Source organism: Macrobrachium rosenbergii, chromosome 14, assembly GCF_040412425.1.
Source record: "Macrobrachium rosenbergii isolate ZJJX-2024 chromosome 14, ASM4041242v1, whole genome shotgun sequence".
Classification (NCBI taxonomy): Eukaryota; Metazoa; Arthropoda; class Malacostraca; order Decapoda; family Palaemonidae; genus Macrobrachium; species Macrobrachium rosenbergii.
In genome coordinates this window covers 45,238,316-45,256,008 of record NC_089754.1, presented here as the reverse complement: position 1 = coordinate 45,256,008, position 17,693 = coordinate 45,238,316, and the positions used below count along the sequence as shown (strand labels likewise).

The window sequence follows — 17,693 nt, the reverse complement described above, 5'->3', positions numbered from 1 at the left end:
AACTTAAGAATATCTAACAGACTTCGGCAAGCTGATGAAACATTCTTTAAGCAGCATATATCTGTTCAAAGAACATGTTGTCTTATATTTGGCTTAAACAGAAATATTGTTCATACCGTCAACATACACTTTATCCATGTTGGGTTGCCTTAAAGTATCATAGCCCTAAATTAAGGCGACGTTATTGCTTATCTATTTAGGTCAATAGGGATTCGATCTGCCCACCGGGTTTCCCTTTCAGCTCCTCAAAAACTCCTCTCGGGCTGCGTAAGAGCTTAAATCACGTGTTGGGAAGGGATCATCTTAACCTAGCAACTACTCTTATCTCAGAAAAACTACTTAAATGTACATTATGTGTCCTGTTGGAAGGCTGCGCTAGTTACATGACGGGTCTCCAGCTAACTAACTACATCCCTTTAGGACCTTTGGCCATAATTAAATATTTTGGAAAATTATTTACGTTCTACTGGTTTTTATCTACGTAATTTCTCTTTTCATGAGTTCTTTGTAACAGTGTAGTGGATTAACTTCGAACTTTCTTCAGATATTACAAGTAATGCTTGGTAAAAACGTACTGTAAATGATATTTACTCTGCAAAAAATACAAAAATGTTATAAGAGTTTTTAGAGCAAATTAAGAAAACTGGTCTCACAATTGGAAATATGAATGTCTCTTTAAAATTCTTTTACTTAAAATGTGCTGCAAGGCCAGAAATCCGTTCAACATCACCAGAAAGGATTAAGTGCACACCATTATCTTAAGCAGCGAAACTGTGCCTACTTCCGTAAATGCCAAAATCCTTGGAATCCATACCAGGAGAGCTGATCGGCCCAAAAATTGGGCCTATTTAATTTTTCAGGACGGCTGGACTTTTATTATTATTTTTTTTTGTAATGACCCATTTCTTCCTCCTTCGCCTCCCCTCTCTCCTTTTCTTTCTGTCACTCCCTTTCCCCTATCTCCCCTTCTCTCCCCCTGTCTCTATCCTTCCGCCTTTCTGTCTGTACGGTTTCAAGCCCGACATTAGTTGCTAATGTCAAAATTGGTAGTCAATTTAGAAATTGCCAGTTTTCCTCTTTTGGCCTCTGTCTGTTGTAAATATTCATGTTGAATTCAGGTTTTTGTACTTAGAATCGAAATCAACCCATTACCAACATGATGCACTTGGTACTACCTTTTCTTATATCTTTCTTGCATGTGTTTAAATTACTTTGGCTGATACTATTGCAAGGCTGAAATTGGACTCAATTTCAAAATTTGCTTGAAAAGTATTCAAGATAGAATACGAAAAGGAATAGTAAATCTAACGACAACGATACGAGTGATAAGATGTTTATAACAAAACACAGGTTTACTTGGAGAGGACAGTATATCAGAAAAAAAGGCTTGAGGATTGTCACATTAGCTGGTGGAGGCAAGGAGTGAAGGATCTGAAATTAGAATTAATGAAAAATCAGAACAAAGAACAGATCACATGAACAAAGAGCACTTTGCTTTGTGCCCACTAAGAGCTTCAGTTTTCCGGTTAGTCTTTACCGTCTACCTTTTGAAACGGAAGCGATAAAAGTTAAGGAAAGCTTACTTGAGCGTTCCATCACCCACGGATATGGCACAGAAGCTATGAACGAGGGCATGTCACAGAGGCTGTGACCACTTTTCACCAATTGTATACTAGCAACTAGACGTGATGCATGAGATGACGCAGGGCCACAAATATTCTTAGTAGCAGTAACAATGTTAAACATGCCTATCAAGACACTACTGAGTTTTGTGAGTTTCTCCAAAATAAAAATATCTTGCAGCTAACATAAAAATGGAGTGGAACTGGAGTCAGTGAAAGTTACTTAACCATCAAGGGCATTTTCCCATGAAATCAGATAAACAAAGTCACTTAGAAGCAGTTTGTTGGATGGCACGAAACAAATGTATACCCAGGGAATAGTCCCACGGGTTGGTTTTTTACTTGTGGAGGTGCCAGTGATTCAACATTTGCGAAATTGGTCTTTCGTAATCAGTGGTCGACTGGAACTGAGTTTAAAAAGGAAGAGAGAAGCTTCCATCCTCACTCTGATCTCAACAGCCAGGGAGCCACCATGAAGCTCGCATTTGTCCTTCTTGCCTTGGTTGCAGCTGTTTGGTAAATTATATCAATAACATGAAAGCCGGTTGATTCTAATATATATACACATCGTCCTTTTCCATTCTTTTTCTACATGTGGAATAAAACACGACTCGTATTTCAAAAACTTAAGCTCCTTTTAATTACTTACTTATTTTTATATCTATTTATTTATCAATTTATTTATTCAGCGCTCAAAAGGAGCCATGGTGTCGCTGTGGTGCCTTCATCACTTTTGACGATGATGAGGCCATGGTCTACGAGATGCCAGAAGTCACCATCGATTCCTGCGACGACCACAAACAGTGCAAGAATTCCTGCACCAAGGAGGTACTGCAAGATGTTCTCTCTCTCTCTCTCTCTCTCTCTCTCTCTCTCTCTCTCTCTCTCTCTCTCTCTCTCTCTCTCTCTCATGTATCCTGGTACATATCCACAGCACATGTCTTTTTGCATACAATGTAGTCTTTTGTTTCTTTCGTTCTCAGATGAATAAATACAGCCACTACGGAGATCTGTGGTCCATGACACCCCAGAACAAAACCGTTGGACAGGCTATTTGCGAGACTCTGACCGGCCTCTCGTATGATTACGTCCATAACCACTACGTAAGTTTTTATGTCTTATATAAATAAAAAGGCGAATACTCATAAATATCAAATTCACTTTGCCTTGGGAATAACATCCACTAAAGGGAACTATATATGATAAAGTGTATCTGGCCTGGGCGCGATTCAAACATACGAATTTGGGATGATACCAAGGAAACAAGGACTTATCCATTCTGTTTCTGGGTGTCAGTTATTCCCAAAGTAAAGGGAAATCGATGTTGAGGAGTATTTGTAGCTTATTAATTAAATTAAATATATATGTATATAATATATATATATATATATATATATATATATATATATATATATATATATATATATATATATATATATATATATATATATATATATATATATATATATATATATATATATATAAAGTAGCAGGTACCTTGGGAAAATATTGACTAAAGAAGAGAATAAAATATAATTACCTATTTTCTTCTACAATGGCAGGTATATCATTTGACACTAATATACAGTTTTTCTCTGGTGTTTATCCTTTTGAAAGCAACAACTAACACTTCCGGTTGTTTTAGTACAACCTCTGATAATAATACTCTTTCATATTTGTTTAAACAATGCAATAATGCTTACTGCATTCCAGGTATACGGTTATTATGAGGTATGCGGTGGTCCTTGGGAGTACACAGGCATTTCCTCCCAGGGAATGCTCTGCTGCGACGACGGAATCCAACAACACTGCATCAATTAGTTAGGTCTAAAGACGAAAGGCGACCTGAAGATCACGTGTCGCTAATTCTCAGAGAACTTGGCTGGGAGAAACAGCGAGATCTAGAGAGCTCTTGAGGAGTTTGGGGTCAGTTCTACTCTCACAAAATTCCCCTCTGAATATGTTCCGAGATCCTCAGGGTCTAGGTTTGATTTAACATCCATCGAGAAAATGTGAATTTCATGTGGTAGAGTTCATGCAGTGGTATTATCTGAGAATTTGATTAAACATAGCTTGCGTAAAATTGGTTTTGCTTTAGATCCTTAAGTGTAAATTCCCCATCCGAATGTAGATGTGGGTCTCGTGATAAGCATTTAACACTTCTTTTTATAAATCCCTGTTGATATCATGCTCCTTTCTTAACTAAAAGTTATGCATGGAATCCTGAAGCTCACATAAAAATCTGAAAAAAGATGACAAAAAACCATGGATTAAGAGATATAACAAATATCAAGGTGTATTGACCTGTTGATTTATGACATATTTGTTAGTTTGTTGATGTTTTGGCAGAAAGATTAAATTGACTCTCGCTTCCAGACAGAGGTTTAAAAAAAAGACGTTGTAGTAGAAAATATAAACTGCATATTATGCAGATGATGTTTCTCAAATTGCAGCTATTTTCATGAGCCAATATCGCTTCGTGATTTGCTCAATGGCTATGAGTAAGTAACGATACAGTACTTACTGCTGCGGGATTTTCAAATTATGTTTCTTTTCACAGTACTTAGAAAATGTATCACCTGAACTATCTCACAAAAAACCTAAGTATTGTTCGGTAAGGAGTCCAGTATTTGCAGGAATGATGTATGTTTATCAAAAGCTGCTCATATTCTGTTTGCTATTATCCGAGTATCTTCCTCTCTAACATATCGGAAGCCTCCAGGATCTTTAGCTTTTCATATACTTTTAACATGATATACACTTGCGCTGGAAGATACCCTTTTTGACCAACTGCCATAAGCTCCTTTATATTTTGGAAATTTAGCTCTTACATTTCGCTGTTTTGGTCGATGAGAAAAGTCCAGAGGTTTACACCGAGCCTCTTAATCCATTTATCAATTTTAACAAGGGCCTGCACTGACAGCGTTTGCCCTTCAAGAACTACTGCCTTCAATGTGCTTTGCAGAGCGTTGGCATCCATAGGCCTCTGAGGTGCCACGGTGCCTCACTGGTAGGTACCAAATGACTCGATCAGGCATGTTTTGATGCCGGTCCTCTTTGACTCATGAGAAGAAATTCTTACGCTATCTAACTGGAAGAAGGCAATGCAATTTTATGAACAGCGTTTTTCTGGGCAGCGTCTGTGTCTAACTATTTTTCCAATGATTTCTATTCCACGTGATTCAGGGAGATTTTTAGCGTCTGGTCAAGCTCTTTCACTTCACTGCATGTATAAATTTTGGCTATTGTGTGATTCACAATCAATTTATTTTCGGAAAAAAAGGGAACAATTATTTGAACAAGTTTGTCTGAAATATAAAGATCCCTTTAGGAATGCAGCTAATCTAAAATGTAAACAAGATATCTGAGGAATCTATTAACAGTATTTTCATATTTGCATATATCAAATGGTTTACGAACTCTAGCCAGTTTTTCCGTATTTTATACAAGCGCTGGGAAAATGGAAGTCGAGAAGTGAAAAGTAACGCCAAGCATCGTCATTTATTCACAATCAATAATTAATGCTAATTATGCAAAGCAAGTCATGGTGATCAATAGTTTTAACTTTGCTGGAGTTCATAACAAATACTTAGTTTTCTAGCAGCATTTGGTAAAATAGTTTCAGGTATTAAGGAAAAGGAAAAATGAAGTTGAAGTAACACCAAGAATCGTTAAGTATTCATAATTAAGTAAATTATTGCACATATATAAATCAATTCATGGTGAGAAACTTACTAATCTATATGGTCTTTGTTTTGACACAGCTAAGCCCCCTGCCACATTGACCCTTTCTAAAAGCAGGAAATTCATTTTGCATTTAACGTGAACGATTAACTGCCACGAGAGTAGGATTGTGTTTCTACTATACTGTTTCAGTTTCTTAATAGCTATCTGAAAGCACTACTGTATAGTCTATGTTTTTGGGGCTAACGGTAAAAATCTACCAAGCAGATCGTTGAAGTCTGTAAGTTGCTTTTGATTGGCCGATGAATTTGAATTGTTGTCTTTAGTAAGTCACAATCACGATTAGCTTCAATGATAAGAGCTGAGGTTGTTTACCATCAACTCCAAAAAAAACAGATCATAGTCAGTCTGACTCTTCTGACAAAACTATCAACAAAATTTTTTATTCAAATGAAAGAGCTATGCAACAAAATATGGAATATAATGCTCCAATTATTGCGGCTTCTCGACCTGTTCCCAAGTCCTTGAAATTCATGGTTTTGCTTTGCAGTCTGTATAGGTACTGGATTCAAAAGCTTCAGGATTCCATTTCTATTGTATGTTTGTTTGTTTTGAGCTGATTGTAAATATACGCAGCTGATGTTATTGAAATCTTTCGATAGTGAGCAACGTGAACATTCTCCAGTCATGAAACTCACATGTTCACTTGGATAACGAAATTTTACCCAAAAGGATCTGAAGTCAAACTGATATTGTCTATCCCAATTTTATTCTCAAATTCTCAGATAATGCCATTACATAAAGTCTGGCAACTGATAACGATAGACTCTGAGAGAAATTAGACAAAGTGTAACGATTCCATCCTCCTTGATCTCAGTTTTCAATCCTGCAAGATTCTCCAAGGATCCCTTTTAATTTTCCTCATTGATACAGTGTTCTTGGAATCCGTCGTCACAGCAAAGCATTCCCTGTGAGGCCACGCCTGTGTACTCCCACGGGCCACCACACACTTCGTAATAACCGTATACCTGTAATTATTTTGTAATTATAAATCAGATGAATGATGAATCAACAAGTATTATAAACACACCTGTGGCAATATAAAAGAAGAAATCTATGCCTTGGTGGAGGAATATGTTCCCTGACATTCTTCCATCTACTCCTACCTCTGAGACCTCCCTATCTTCTCCCCATTCTTTCCGCACTTTCACGTCACCTCAACAGACTTTAGTCGTTATTCTAAATTTTTTAATATTTACTTTTTTATTCATGCCTTCCTTCGAATCTTTCTTTCATACTTTTATACTCTGTCATTCCCATGTATATTACAAACACGTTATTTGTGTATGCATATATATATATGTTTTTTTTGTGCGTGTGTATACACACATATATATGTATGTATATATATATATATATATATATATATATATATATATATATATATATATATATATATATATATTTTAAAACACAGACTTCGTTCTTATTAACTCTTCTGAGCGTTCTCTAAAGAGTCACTTCTGCAACATACATAAATTTACTCTAATATATTTACATACATACATGATAAGCTATATGTATAAAAAACAAAATGTATGACAATAAAATGGACACCGTTTAAAAAAAGCTTACGATGTGGTTATGGACGAAGTCGTAATGGAGGCCGGTCAAAGTCTCGCAAATGTACTGTCCTACGGTTTTGTTGGATGGAAGCTTGTACCACATGTCGCCGTCGTTGCTGAGCTGCTTCAACTGCAAAGAGAAAAGATACATTTAGTATCGCAATGAACTGTATATCTGCAAGTGACTATAAGTGCTATCAATCTATCTCCCCATCTGTCAATATATATATATATATATATATATATGTAGAAATATATATATATATATATATATATATATATATATATAGAAATATATATATATATATATATATATATATATATATATATATATATATATATATATATATACTCATATATATATATATATATATATATATATATATATATATATATATATATATATATATATATATATACATGAGGTAGAGTGGATAGGTAGCTGATTAATCTAATGGGACAAAGATTAAAATTGCCGTCAACTTATGTCGTAAATTGACTGCATAAACATCGTGAGGATTTAAAGCAATTGGAGAGAGAGAGAGAGAGAGATCATACCTCCGTGACACAGGAGGTCTTGCACTCCTTAGCATCGTCTTGGCAGGAATCGATGGTGATTTCTGGCGCTTCGTAAACCATGGCCTCGTCATCGTCATAAGTGATGAAGGCACCACAGCGGCACCATGGCTCCTTTTGGGCACTGACCATGGTAAATAAGTAAATAAAATGTTTCGTTGGTTATATTAAGGTGGTTCATCTAGGATCTTCTAAACAAGGTATTATCAGCTTAATGAGAAAGGGTTAGTAAACAAAGTAGATTGTTTAAGAATTATATAAGAAAAGACGAAATATTTGCTGCAAACAGAACGATTCTCCTTTTATTCGTTTGTAAATTTTCTATTCATGTCTTATACTCTGATTCATTATTATAAGATATTATTCTCCAAAAAGCGTATTTTGATATATACTGTAAATATACAGTATATATGTATATATATATATATATATATATATATATATATATATATATATATATATATATATATATATATATATATATACAGTATATATACTGTATATATGCTGCGTTCATAGAATATTAACTATTGCCTACCTTACGGCCACAACCAAGGCAAGAAGGACAAGTGCGAGCTTCATCGTGGCTCTCTCTCTCTCTGGCTGTTGGGATCAGAGTGAGGACAGATGCTTCTTCCTCTCCTTAAATACGAAGTTCCAGTCGACCTCTGATTTCGAAACGGGATCGTTGATGTGATAATAAAAGTGGGACATTTTTCGTCACGGCACGAAGTAAGACGAGCTATGGGCATCATTGTCCTGGCGCCATACGTTTCGTAACAGTCAAACGAAAGGTGTTCTCAGGTGACCTTGTTTACCTAATTTTGTGGGAAAATGTCCGCTTTCGGTAAGTGATCTTTCGTAAGTTGACATCTGCGAGATAGGATGCCCTGTTTTTCGGTTTTAGCTGGGGGTCTTTTCCTTACTGGGGAAATATGCGTTATTATATAAGTATACCATATTATATTACATATTGGCTCAACGTGAGTAGTCACATTTACACTCATAGGGCTCTCACGAAGGATTTGGTCTTAGAAGGAAGGTGAAATATGAAGCATCGTAAAACTGAGAGGTAGACAGAAAAGGGAAAAGAACGAATGAAAACAATAGGATGCTGCAAATGAAATTTAGTTCTGCATACCGTGCGCACTCAAGGCACACTTCAGGCACAGTAACAAGGCTGAAACGTTAATGGAACCTTATTTGAGTCGAAACTGAGATGCAATAATTCAGTGAAACATGACTGAATGTATTTTCCTGCGCAAACTAGAATATGGTTTATGCAAGTAGAGTGTGCAAGGTAACCTCAAGTAGTCATTATTGGTATTTGGGAGTATATACTGGTAATCAATTGTTATTAAAGTTAGTACTTCGTATGGAAAGGCCCCTTTGTAGGGAAACAATCCTCTGTATTCCATGGTCCCGTCATCATTTAATTACCTAATTTCTTATTTTTATCTAATATTAGTTTTAGATATATAAGTGTTTTTCTTCATTTCAATCCCACGAACAGAATGGGGCTATAATGCTACTGCTTTTTTTTTATTCTCATTACCCTCTAGACTTTAACCTTGATAAATAACTGGCAATTCTGAAGATAAAGGATCGAAATTTGCAGCACAGTTGGACTATGATAGGGAATGAAAGTTCCTAAGTGTTCCTTATGACACCCAGGTTAGCCAATAGGAATTTGAGTGAAACTATGTGAGTAGATTTTATGTGTCCCATAGCTTATTAACTATGCAAATTTTTACTGAAATAATAACATTCCGGCAAGCACTCGAAACTTTAGAAGATTTTTCGTAATACTTACTATCATTCCGACAATACGAGTTTGGGGCCAACAGAATATATTCAGCATTTCCAAAATATCCGGTATTCTTTACATTGAACCCTGCCTGCTAACTGCACATCCTCTCTTGATTTGTTCTGTCTGGATGCATGTGCTTGTCATAAAGGCGTTTCTCCACTTCTGAATATTTGTTTATATCAAACTCCAGCATATTCAGCAACAGACGTACGAGGAAAACAAGCTGGATGTTGAACTCGTCTAGAGATCAGAGGCTTTCGACGTAAAATGTCCCAAGCTTTTATAGTTTTCTCAAATCAGGCACTCTCGGTGCCTGTTGCGGGTTTCAGTAACAATAAGTTTTCATTCCTGAAGGTAGCGGAGTGGACCCTACGCTGAAGGTAAACTCAGATGCAGAGTTACATAAAATGTTTGACATAAGTATATCAATACTATAATTACATAACGCTTAAGTAATCATCAGAGAAAGTTGACTGCTTTCTCAAAGATTTCAATGGTATATGTTGTGTGTTCGTGAGAGAGAGAGAGAGCAGTGATCTTCAAAGCGGTTTACTGGTGAAATTAAAAATGGTTACCTTTTCAGTTTTACTTAAATGAATTTCGGCTCAGTCTTGATTACATAGGCTATAATTATCTAATTTACCGAATAAAGTAAATATGGGGCGTCTTCCTCAGGATGTTGTGCAATTGGAACTTCGAAAGTTCAAGCGAAGATGCAATGCATGACTACCCAGTACAATGCTCCTTGCATTTCAGTAATTTACTTACATTTTTATATATTTATTTATTAATTTGTTAATTTATCTTCCTTTTTAATAGTGGTCTCTTCTTTCTTTATTTTCCTTTACTTCCTGTTACGTTTTCTAAAGAACATATTCTTTGGAAACTTGAATTTCAGGTCAATGGCCACTCTGGGCTCGTTCCATATGAACAGGGTTCATCTTCTGAACCATAATAATAGTAGGTGAAGAAGAAGAAAATGCCTCATGCGGCCATTAAAAAAAGGCCTTCTGACGCCGCCAAAATAATAAGAGTTTAATTCATCTTATCTCCTTATTAGTGTTCGCGTTTCATTCACACAGGCAACTGAATTTTTCTAGCCCCTTGTATAATTATGAGAAATCAGCAAATTATGAGAAATCAGCAAAATCTGGCATGTTGTGTGGTAACACAAGTCAGTAATCTACGGGTCCTGTGGTGTGTTCTTATACTGCGGATTAAAATTAGAATAAAATTCTGTAAAATACTGTTCAGACCCTTCTTCACCTGTGCCTTCTGTAAAAAAAAAGGGGGGGGGGGGAATTCCCCGATACCTGGTACACTTATATTTTTCTATTTATGCTCTTTTTAAAGCAAAAACAAATGTGATGGCCAGATTAGTGCTCTTTTCTAGCCCAGACCCGAAGAAAGAGGAAGAGGAAGGAAGAAGCCTTTTAAAAGAAGAAAGACTGTAAGAATCAGGAAAAAACAGAAACAGGAGAATTCCAATGCATGGCATTAGAGGAAAGGAAACTTCAGTGAAACGTGTAATTAGAGGATAGCCTCTTCAAACAGAGTGAATATGGGAAGAGGTGGCTTGTTGGGTGTTCCTGCTATGAGTGCAATAGAAGTTCGAGTTTCTGGCGAATATCTAATAGTATGTAATTTATCAACAGAGAGGCCAAAAGAAATTATTCAGTTTACCGCCAAGATGGTGACGTCGAAAATATCGAGTGTTATTCATTCATAGAATCTCGGAATTCTATTAAAGAAACGCATGCTTGTAAAGAAAGTGTAAATACTGATGCTTATCTCACACGCTTAGTATTGTCATTTATGAAGATTTTTTTCCCTTAGCTACACCATCAGACTAAAGGGAAGCCCATAATATCTCTGTAGACAAATGTATTTTGCTAAACACAAAGAAAAATCATTTTAATATTATCATTTGATATAGAAATAATATTCCTAATTAGACGCTTTCTTGCTAATCTTTCAAAATTTGAATGGTGATACTCTCTCGTTACTGTTATCATAATAGCTCCTTAGGCTTCTTACGTGTGAATGCTTGCTTAGTTTTTGTAATAATATTTATAATAGTCTTAATGGGCCTCGTAGTGTGATAGGTAGAGATCTCATCAGCCACGCGAGAGGTCTTCAGGTTCGACTCCTGAAGGAGGAAGGTAGATGGGCACGACCCTGTTGACCTAAACCATAAATTAAATATTATGGAGGTCACAACCAGGGTTAAAAAGGACATGGGTGTAGCAACCCCATCCCAGAATATTTGCTGAAAACCGGAATGCTAACACTCTGACGACAGTCCCTCTACGGGTATGGAAAATGTGTATAGAAAATGATAATGACTTTAATAATAGTCGTCTTATTAACGCTGAGCTTCCATTGATAAACAACTGACAATAAATATCACAATCATCGTGGGTCTCCAATTTCATGCCAATATCTGTTAGGTAATATTTGTTCTTCATAAAAAAAAGGAGCGTAATCCATTACCACTCACTTTTCTTACCGTGATAACTTTAGATTGGGAAACCATAGTTCTCAGTTTTTAGTTAAATTTCATTTATTTACATGTTTATCAGTTGATTCATTTATTGGCTTTATTTTGTTACAGTTGTTGATTTTATTTCTTTTTCACAATTTTTTTCTTTTTGTATCTATGTTGAGTGTGAGATGCATCCGACCAAACTGTAATAAAGGGTTATTTTGATTTAACATTTTACATTTGAATCATTGAGGGGTTAATGAAATGAGATCAGCCTTGACTAAGAAGCATCTTTATTGTCCTGTGATTCAGATACAGCCATGAAGTGAAACCTTAACCAATCAAAACCAATTGCTTTGCTGGCAAGAACCAATCAAAACAATGCGTTATGTTGGAGAAGGTATGAAACAAACTGCCGTTTTAAGTCTAAGAAATTGTCTTGAATTTTATGCTTCTTCAGTAACAGGAAACTGATAGCCCTAACACGTGTCCTCTTGGATCAAATGCACAGGTGTTGCAGGTGTTGGGAGTTAGCTGATGCAGTGGGCGTGCTCTCCGTCCTCACAGCAGAGCATCTGCTGGGTGACGACTTCTGCGTATTCCCAAGGGCCGGCGCAGACTCCATAATATCCATATGCCTGTAATTATTGTTTTGTTTTTAGGGTGGACTAAAAGAAACCTTATTCACTGGTTAATGATTTCTAGTTCAAAAACTTTAAGCAGTAATTCAGTAATTAAAGCGTTTTAGATTAGAAAAAAACTACTACAATGTATTATTGATGGAAGACACAGAGAAATGACTGATCTTATTGTTCAGTGAAAGATTCCATAGCTTTATTATTATTATTATTATTATTATTATTATTATTATTATTATTATTATTATTATTATTATTATTATTCACAAGTAGAAATGAAAAGAAACAGAGTAAATTTCAGGCAAAGTTAACTAAGAAAAGTATCTTTGGACGGGAAACATCGATTAAGATTATAATAGAGAGAAATGCCATAAGCAAAAGTTTGAGTTCTTTAGCACTTACATAGTGGTTGTGGACGTAATGGTGGTGGTGGTGGTGTGCGGTAGCTAATTTCGTGCAGATAATCTGACCTACAGTTACGTTAGACGGGGTGACATACCACAGGTCACCGTTGTTGGTCAGTGCGTTAATCTTGAGGAATAAAGGAAAGAGACGTCGTTTAATAGAACATCAAGATTATTGTTATTCATATCAGTCAAAATGAGGTGACGTTCATATGGATCTATAGACCACTGGCGTGAACAGCAAAAGTACTAGGCCTATTTATAAAAGACAGGAAATAGTGATAAATAAATCTTAGATAAGCAAAGATAAATCAGCAGACAAACATGTAGTGAAACATGATAACAGAAATGAAAGTCTGGCAAAATGAAGTACAGATGTCTGGCGTTTTATATTAGCGAGACAATTAATTTTTTTGAATAGTAATAGTTTGAGAATTAAAAACCTCGAGAAGCTGTTTACCTTCAGGCAGAACAACAAGACTATAATGGTAAAATAAAAGATCAGAGAATACGCCTGAGGAACAATGCTTTGTATGCAGGCAACACTAATCGGTACATTTTTCAATGATGTGGAAAAAAAGAAAGAGTAATAACGCAGAGTTACCTGAGAGGCGCAACCATTTTTGCACGTCTCGGCGACGTCATCACAAGACTCGATGGCGATGTCGTCAATCGCATAAACCATCTCCTCTTCATCGCTGAAAGTGATGAAAACTCCACATCGGCACCATGGTTCCCCTTGAACCCTGCAAGGGGTTAGTTGTCGTTTTTGAGAAGGCTATTAAGCACTTAACAATCATTTTCTGCATTTGTAATTAAGGGCCATTGTTTGCACCAAGGTCTAGTAAACAGACCTTGGTTTGTACTAGGTATGAACATTACGTACTATTGGAGGACTGTTAAATGATGGTTACTGACTTATACCTCTGAAATTTCCATCGTCAAATCGAGAGAGAGAGAGAGAGAGACTTACAATACGGCGGCTGCAAGACCGAGGAGTAACAGTGCTACCTTCATGGCTGTGATGATGAGTGTGAATTTGACCTCCTCGTCCTACTTTATATAGTCGAGATTACGAAATGTGTTTTCTAAAACGTTGTATTTTTTCATCTTTCTCGTCCTGCATCTGGGAACTAGGCATGTGACGGCAAGGATGATTTTTTTTTTTTCAGGTCAACATCAGGGTCACTGCGTAAAGTAAGTTACAATGCAGAAGATTTACTCAAATGATATAATACAGACACTGTTTAGGTCAACTGATGCTTATTGGGGATTTGCAGGAATATACTTAGAACATCACGGGCTGCTTTGGGAATGGAACAATTAGATGCAGGACCCTTTGCTAGTGTCCTGTCTCACACATGGAAGTGACATTTAAAAGTAGTCTCGAACCATTAATACTTGAGCTTTTTTCTAGCAATCAGAGTTTAATCATACTTGTACATTGCACTACTGTTGCTATGCAGTCAGCTTCCTTAACGAAAGCTTTCTCGTACGCCGGTGTATATGTCAACAATGAAAAATTTTTACTCGTGATGCATGTATACTGTATATGATGATTAAGTAAAATATTTTTGTGACTGATTTGGTCATTGAGTAGGTACTCGAATAAAAATGATAAGTCTTTCATTTCATTGTCAGTTACAATATGTATAGACCAAATGTAAAGATGATTCAGTATTAAGTACCATATCGGAGAGATTGACCAGCTTCCATTGCTTTCATAACGCCTGTAACCATTACGTAAGTGTTCAATTGTTGAAAATTATATTTATGCATTTATTTTAATAGGAATTTTATCTCAGGATATTCTGAATCGTTCTATCGAGCTTTGTTATTCTAATTTTCTGTTGTTGCGAACATTTTTTCTGAGGAAGCTGCTTCGCAAGTTAAGGGTATTTAAGAAGTGTTCCATATGAATGTGTGTACATGAATAATAATAATAATAATAATAATAATAATAATAATAATAATAATAATAATAATAATAATAACTGGAGAATTAGTACCAAACAAAGCTCAGAAATTGTTTCACTGTACGATCAGTTATTTCTCTCACTGTCCTGATCATCCATAAGTGACTTTGAAGTACTGTCTTAGAGTCTTTCAAATGAGAAACTATTACTGATAGCGTAGCCGTAAGGTTTTATCCAGATTCACCGTCATAGCTAACCGGTGATTACTGGAGTCGGCACTGGGTCTAGGGAGTATACTGACGCTCTCTCTCAACAGATGTTTTGCTGACAAGATTGAATACACATGTACTGCATCAACTAGCAGCACTGCCACATCTATGGAGAGTTATTATTGTTAAGTTGCAGGTGTGGAAGATGCATGGGAATCATCACGATCTCCTGTAATCTATGGAACATTTTATTGCATCCCTAAATCTTTTCTAGCTAAAGACTGGTTTGATTGGTTTTTCCAGTAAGATGATTGTTTTTGATTGGTTGGGGAAGTTTGAAGGATGCTGAAGGCTTGGCCACTCTGATGAAAAAGTCGTCTTAAATATTATTATTATTATTATTATTATTATTATTATTATTATTATTATTATTATTATTATTATTATTATTATTATTATGCAGAAGATAGACCCTATTCATATGGAACAAGCCTACAGGGACCATTGACTTGAAATTCAAGCTTCCGAAGAATAAGGTGTTCATTTGAAAGAATTTACAGAAGATAATAAGAAATACACCGAGAAGAGAAATACCTAAGTACAAGGTGAATTGTTTAAGACAGTAATACATTGCTCTTCGCTTGAACTTTTGAGGTTCTAATTGAGCAACATCCTCAGGGAGACTTTTCCACAGTCTAATAGTGTAAAGAATAAAAGACCTCTGGAACTGAGAAACTCGACAGCGTGGCACATTTACTGCATTTTGGTGCTGCTGTCCAGCAAATCTTGTCGCTCTCGGCAGGAAAAGACAACAGTGATTCTCTGTGCTGCATTTCCCAGCATCACTTTTTTGACCAGCAAGGGAGTTAGTTGGTATGAGCCTATTTGATTTTGATAAATGAGTTTACACATGGGATCCATGGTTTTATTTTCATTTTCAAGAAAACACTACAGTTTATTTACTTGCCTTGAAGGATTTTTAAAAATTTCGTAAAGGTACATAAATTGGCAAGTTAACTTTTCTGATCTTAACCACACACACATACACATACAAACATATACACACATAGAAATATATATATATATATATATATATATATATATATATATATATATATATATATATATATATATATATATATATATATCCAATAAACTGTCTCTCCTGAATGAGGATGATTCCAGACAAAACATAAGACGTCAAATTCTTCTATTAAATGCTGAACCATACATCATCCCGTGATGAGATTTCACTTTGTGCTGAGAATGTCATCGGATTCTCTTTGTACCGTTTCATGAGCTTAGTAGTCCTTTTGTATGACCAGAGACAGGGATTCACAGACAGTCTTAATTAGCCCATGAAGGAAAAACTTGAAAAAAATATGACATGGCGGTTTACAGCGGTTACGTAACAGTGAAGGCCACTTCTTTACATAAGTGAATCCCCTTATCAATTTTCATTCTTTCTTAGCCTTTCTGCCTTTCCCAAACCTCCTGAATATTTGTTTTCAATAATAAACAAAATCCATTTCGAGAATCCTCGTACGATCAGTTGCATAATGTGCTGACTCCTAAGGTTAGCGACCTGTAAAAATTAATGAGTAACAATAATCCTTGTAATGTTCGTTAAGAAAACTCATTTGATTCCGTTTTAGACATATACCCTTCCAGCTCGATGTATATAGGACAGAAACACTATCACCATCAGATGAAGTCACCTGACAAGTGACAAAGCGCTTAATGGCTTCATGAGCAGCAAGTTTGTTTGAGATTAAACGTTGAAACTTTAAATCGAATACAGAATTAAATTAAGAGTTGTGGCCTCTTGTTTCCCTTCATCGTACGCATCAACTAGTTTTAGTCAATTATGGACTTGAAGAATGTAGTCACTGACATCACAAGTATTTTATGTCTCTGTAATCAGAGACGCACCTGGTTCATGGTACTTATACTCTGATCAAATAAATACTTCTATGTTGATTTGTCAGTGAACCCGAAGTTCACCTTCAATTATTAAATTTTCTCTTGGCACAGCAAACCGTGTTCCTTTGGGCATAACTTGCAGAAGTGCTTTTATTCGTCTCAATACCCCAGTAACGATTCAGGATAATTTTAAAAGTCTTCGATGAAGATAAAGGTTAAGTAACTGAATACTTTATACTATCAGAAACTTTTCATAAACATCAGTAGCAAAGTATATAGTTTTTCCTTATATTTGTTCAGCATCACAATGCAAAAATAATCGCTTGGCATCTACATTTCAAGTTCCTTTCAACATAAATATACTAATCACAAATCGTAATAAACTGCAACATCAATTATTCATCTGGCGTTAGTAAAGAAAATTACATTAACTGCACTCAAGGACTAAAATCAATTTCTTCTTGAGCTGACGAACAGACAGCATTTGTTATCTAGATTCAAAGTAACGTTTCGAACCTTCAAAATAAGTTACCATTCAAAATGCTAAGTCATATTTGAGTCAACATTCAAAACTATTTGATAGCCACGACCTAATTTCTCTTTCGTGAAGGAAGCGTTGGTCTCACCGAACTGTAAAGGCTTACTTTACAAGTTCAGTAATTTGGGATGCTGACAATTTACCCAACAGAAATTTGTGACCTTTATCAGAACCCAGTTGAGAATCGACTAGCACCTGTGACCTGTCCCAGATACCAGTTGAGAATCCACTTAAATGAAGACGCGACCTTCCCACCGAAGGCA

General features: G+C 35.8%; 3 protein-coding genes across 3 annotated transcripts; 1 reads left to right on the top strand and 2 right to left on the bottom strand.

The window, feature by feature from the left end:
- Window positions 1-2,029: 2,029 nt before the first annotated feature.
- Window positions 2,030-3,705, top strand: LOC136845616 (uncharacterized). Its single transcript, XM_067115777.1, has 4 exons — window positions 2,030-2,138; window positions 2,312-2,450; window positions 2,606-2,725; window positions 3,336-3,705. Exons 1-4 carry the CDS (start codon window positions 2,095-2,097, stop codon window positions 3,441-3,443), a joined length of 411 nt encoding a protein of 136 aa, XP_066971878.1. The 5' UTR covers window positions 2,030-2,094; the 3' UTR covers window positions 3,444-3,705.
- Window positions 3,706-6,058: 2,353 nt separating this feature from the next.
- On the bottom strand, window positions 6,059-8,185 carry LOC136845615 (uncharacterized). The gene is made up of 4 exons (XM_067115776.1): window positions 8,046-8,185; window positions 7,490-7,631; window positions 6,942-7,061; window positions 6,059-6,334 (listed from the first exon to the last, which is right to left on the bottom strand). Exons 1-4 carry the CDS (start codon window positions 8,087-8,089, stop codon window positions 6,218-6,220), a joined length of 423 nt encoding a protein of 140 aa, XP_066971877.1. The 5' UTR covers window positions 8,090-8,185; the 3' UTR covers window positions 6,059-6,217.
- A 3,892-nt stretch (window positions 8,186-12,077) lies between these two features.
- LOC136845614 (uncharacterized) lies at window positions 12,078-13,911 on the bottom strand. Its single transcript, XM_067115775.1, has 4 exons — window positions 13,818-13,911; window positions 13,449-13,590; window positions 12,843-12,971; window positions 12,078-12,440 (listed from the first exon to the last, which is right to left on the bottom strand). Exons 1-4 carry the CDS (start codon window positions 13,859-13,861, stop codon window positions 12,333-12,335), a joined length of 423 nt encoding a protein of 140 aa, XP_066971876.1. The 5' UTR covers window positions 13,862-13,911; the 3' UTR covers window positions 12,078-12,332.
- Window positions 13,912-17,693: the final 3,782 nt, after the last annotated feature.

Bases quoted from the DNA above. Each gene is read 5' to 3' on its own strand.
- LOC136845614 (XM_067115775.1), bottom strand. From the start codon at position 13,861: ATGAAGGTAGCACTGTTACTCCTCGGTCTTGCAGCCGCCGTATT. The intron at 13,591-13,817 runs GTAAGTCTCTCT...AACCCCTTGCAG, and splicing joins GGTCTTGCAGCCGCCGTATT to GGTTCAAGGGGAACCATGGT. The intron at 12,972-13,448 runs GTAACTCTGCGT...TTATTCCTCAAG, and splicing joins AAAATGGTTGCGCCTCTCAG to ATTAACGCACTGACCAACAA.
- LOC136845615 (XM_067115776.1), bottom strand. From the start codon at position 8,089: ATGAAGCTCGCACTTGTCCTTCTTGCCTTGGTTGTGGCCGTAAG. The intron at 7,062-7,489 runs GTATGATCTCTC...TTCTCTTTGCAG, and splicing joins AGACCTCCTGTGTCACGGAG to TTGAAGCAGCTCAGCAACGA. The intron at 6,335-6,941 runs GTAAGCTTTTTT...AAATAATTACAG, and splicing joins ACTTCGTCCATAACCACATC to GTATACGGTTATTACGAAGT.
- LOC136845616 (XM_067115777.1), top strand. From the start codon at position 2,095: ATGAAGCTCGCATTTGTCCTTCTTGCCTTGGTTGCAGCTGTTTG. The intron at 2,139-2,311 runs GTAAATTATATC...TTATTTATTCAG, and splicing joins GCCTTGGTTGCAGCTGTTTG to CGCTCAAAAGGAGCCATGGT. The intron at 2,726-3,335 runs GTAAGTTTTTAT...ACTGCATTCCAG, and splicing joins ATTACGTCCATAACCACTAC to GTATACGGTTATTATGAGGT.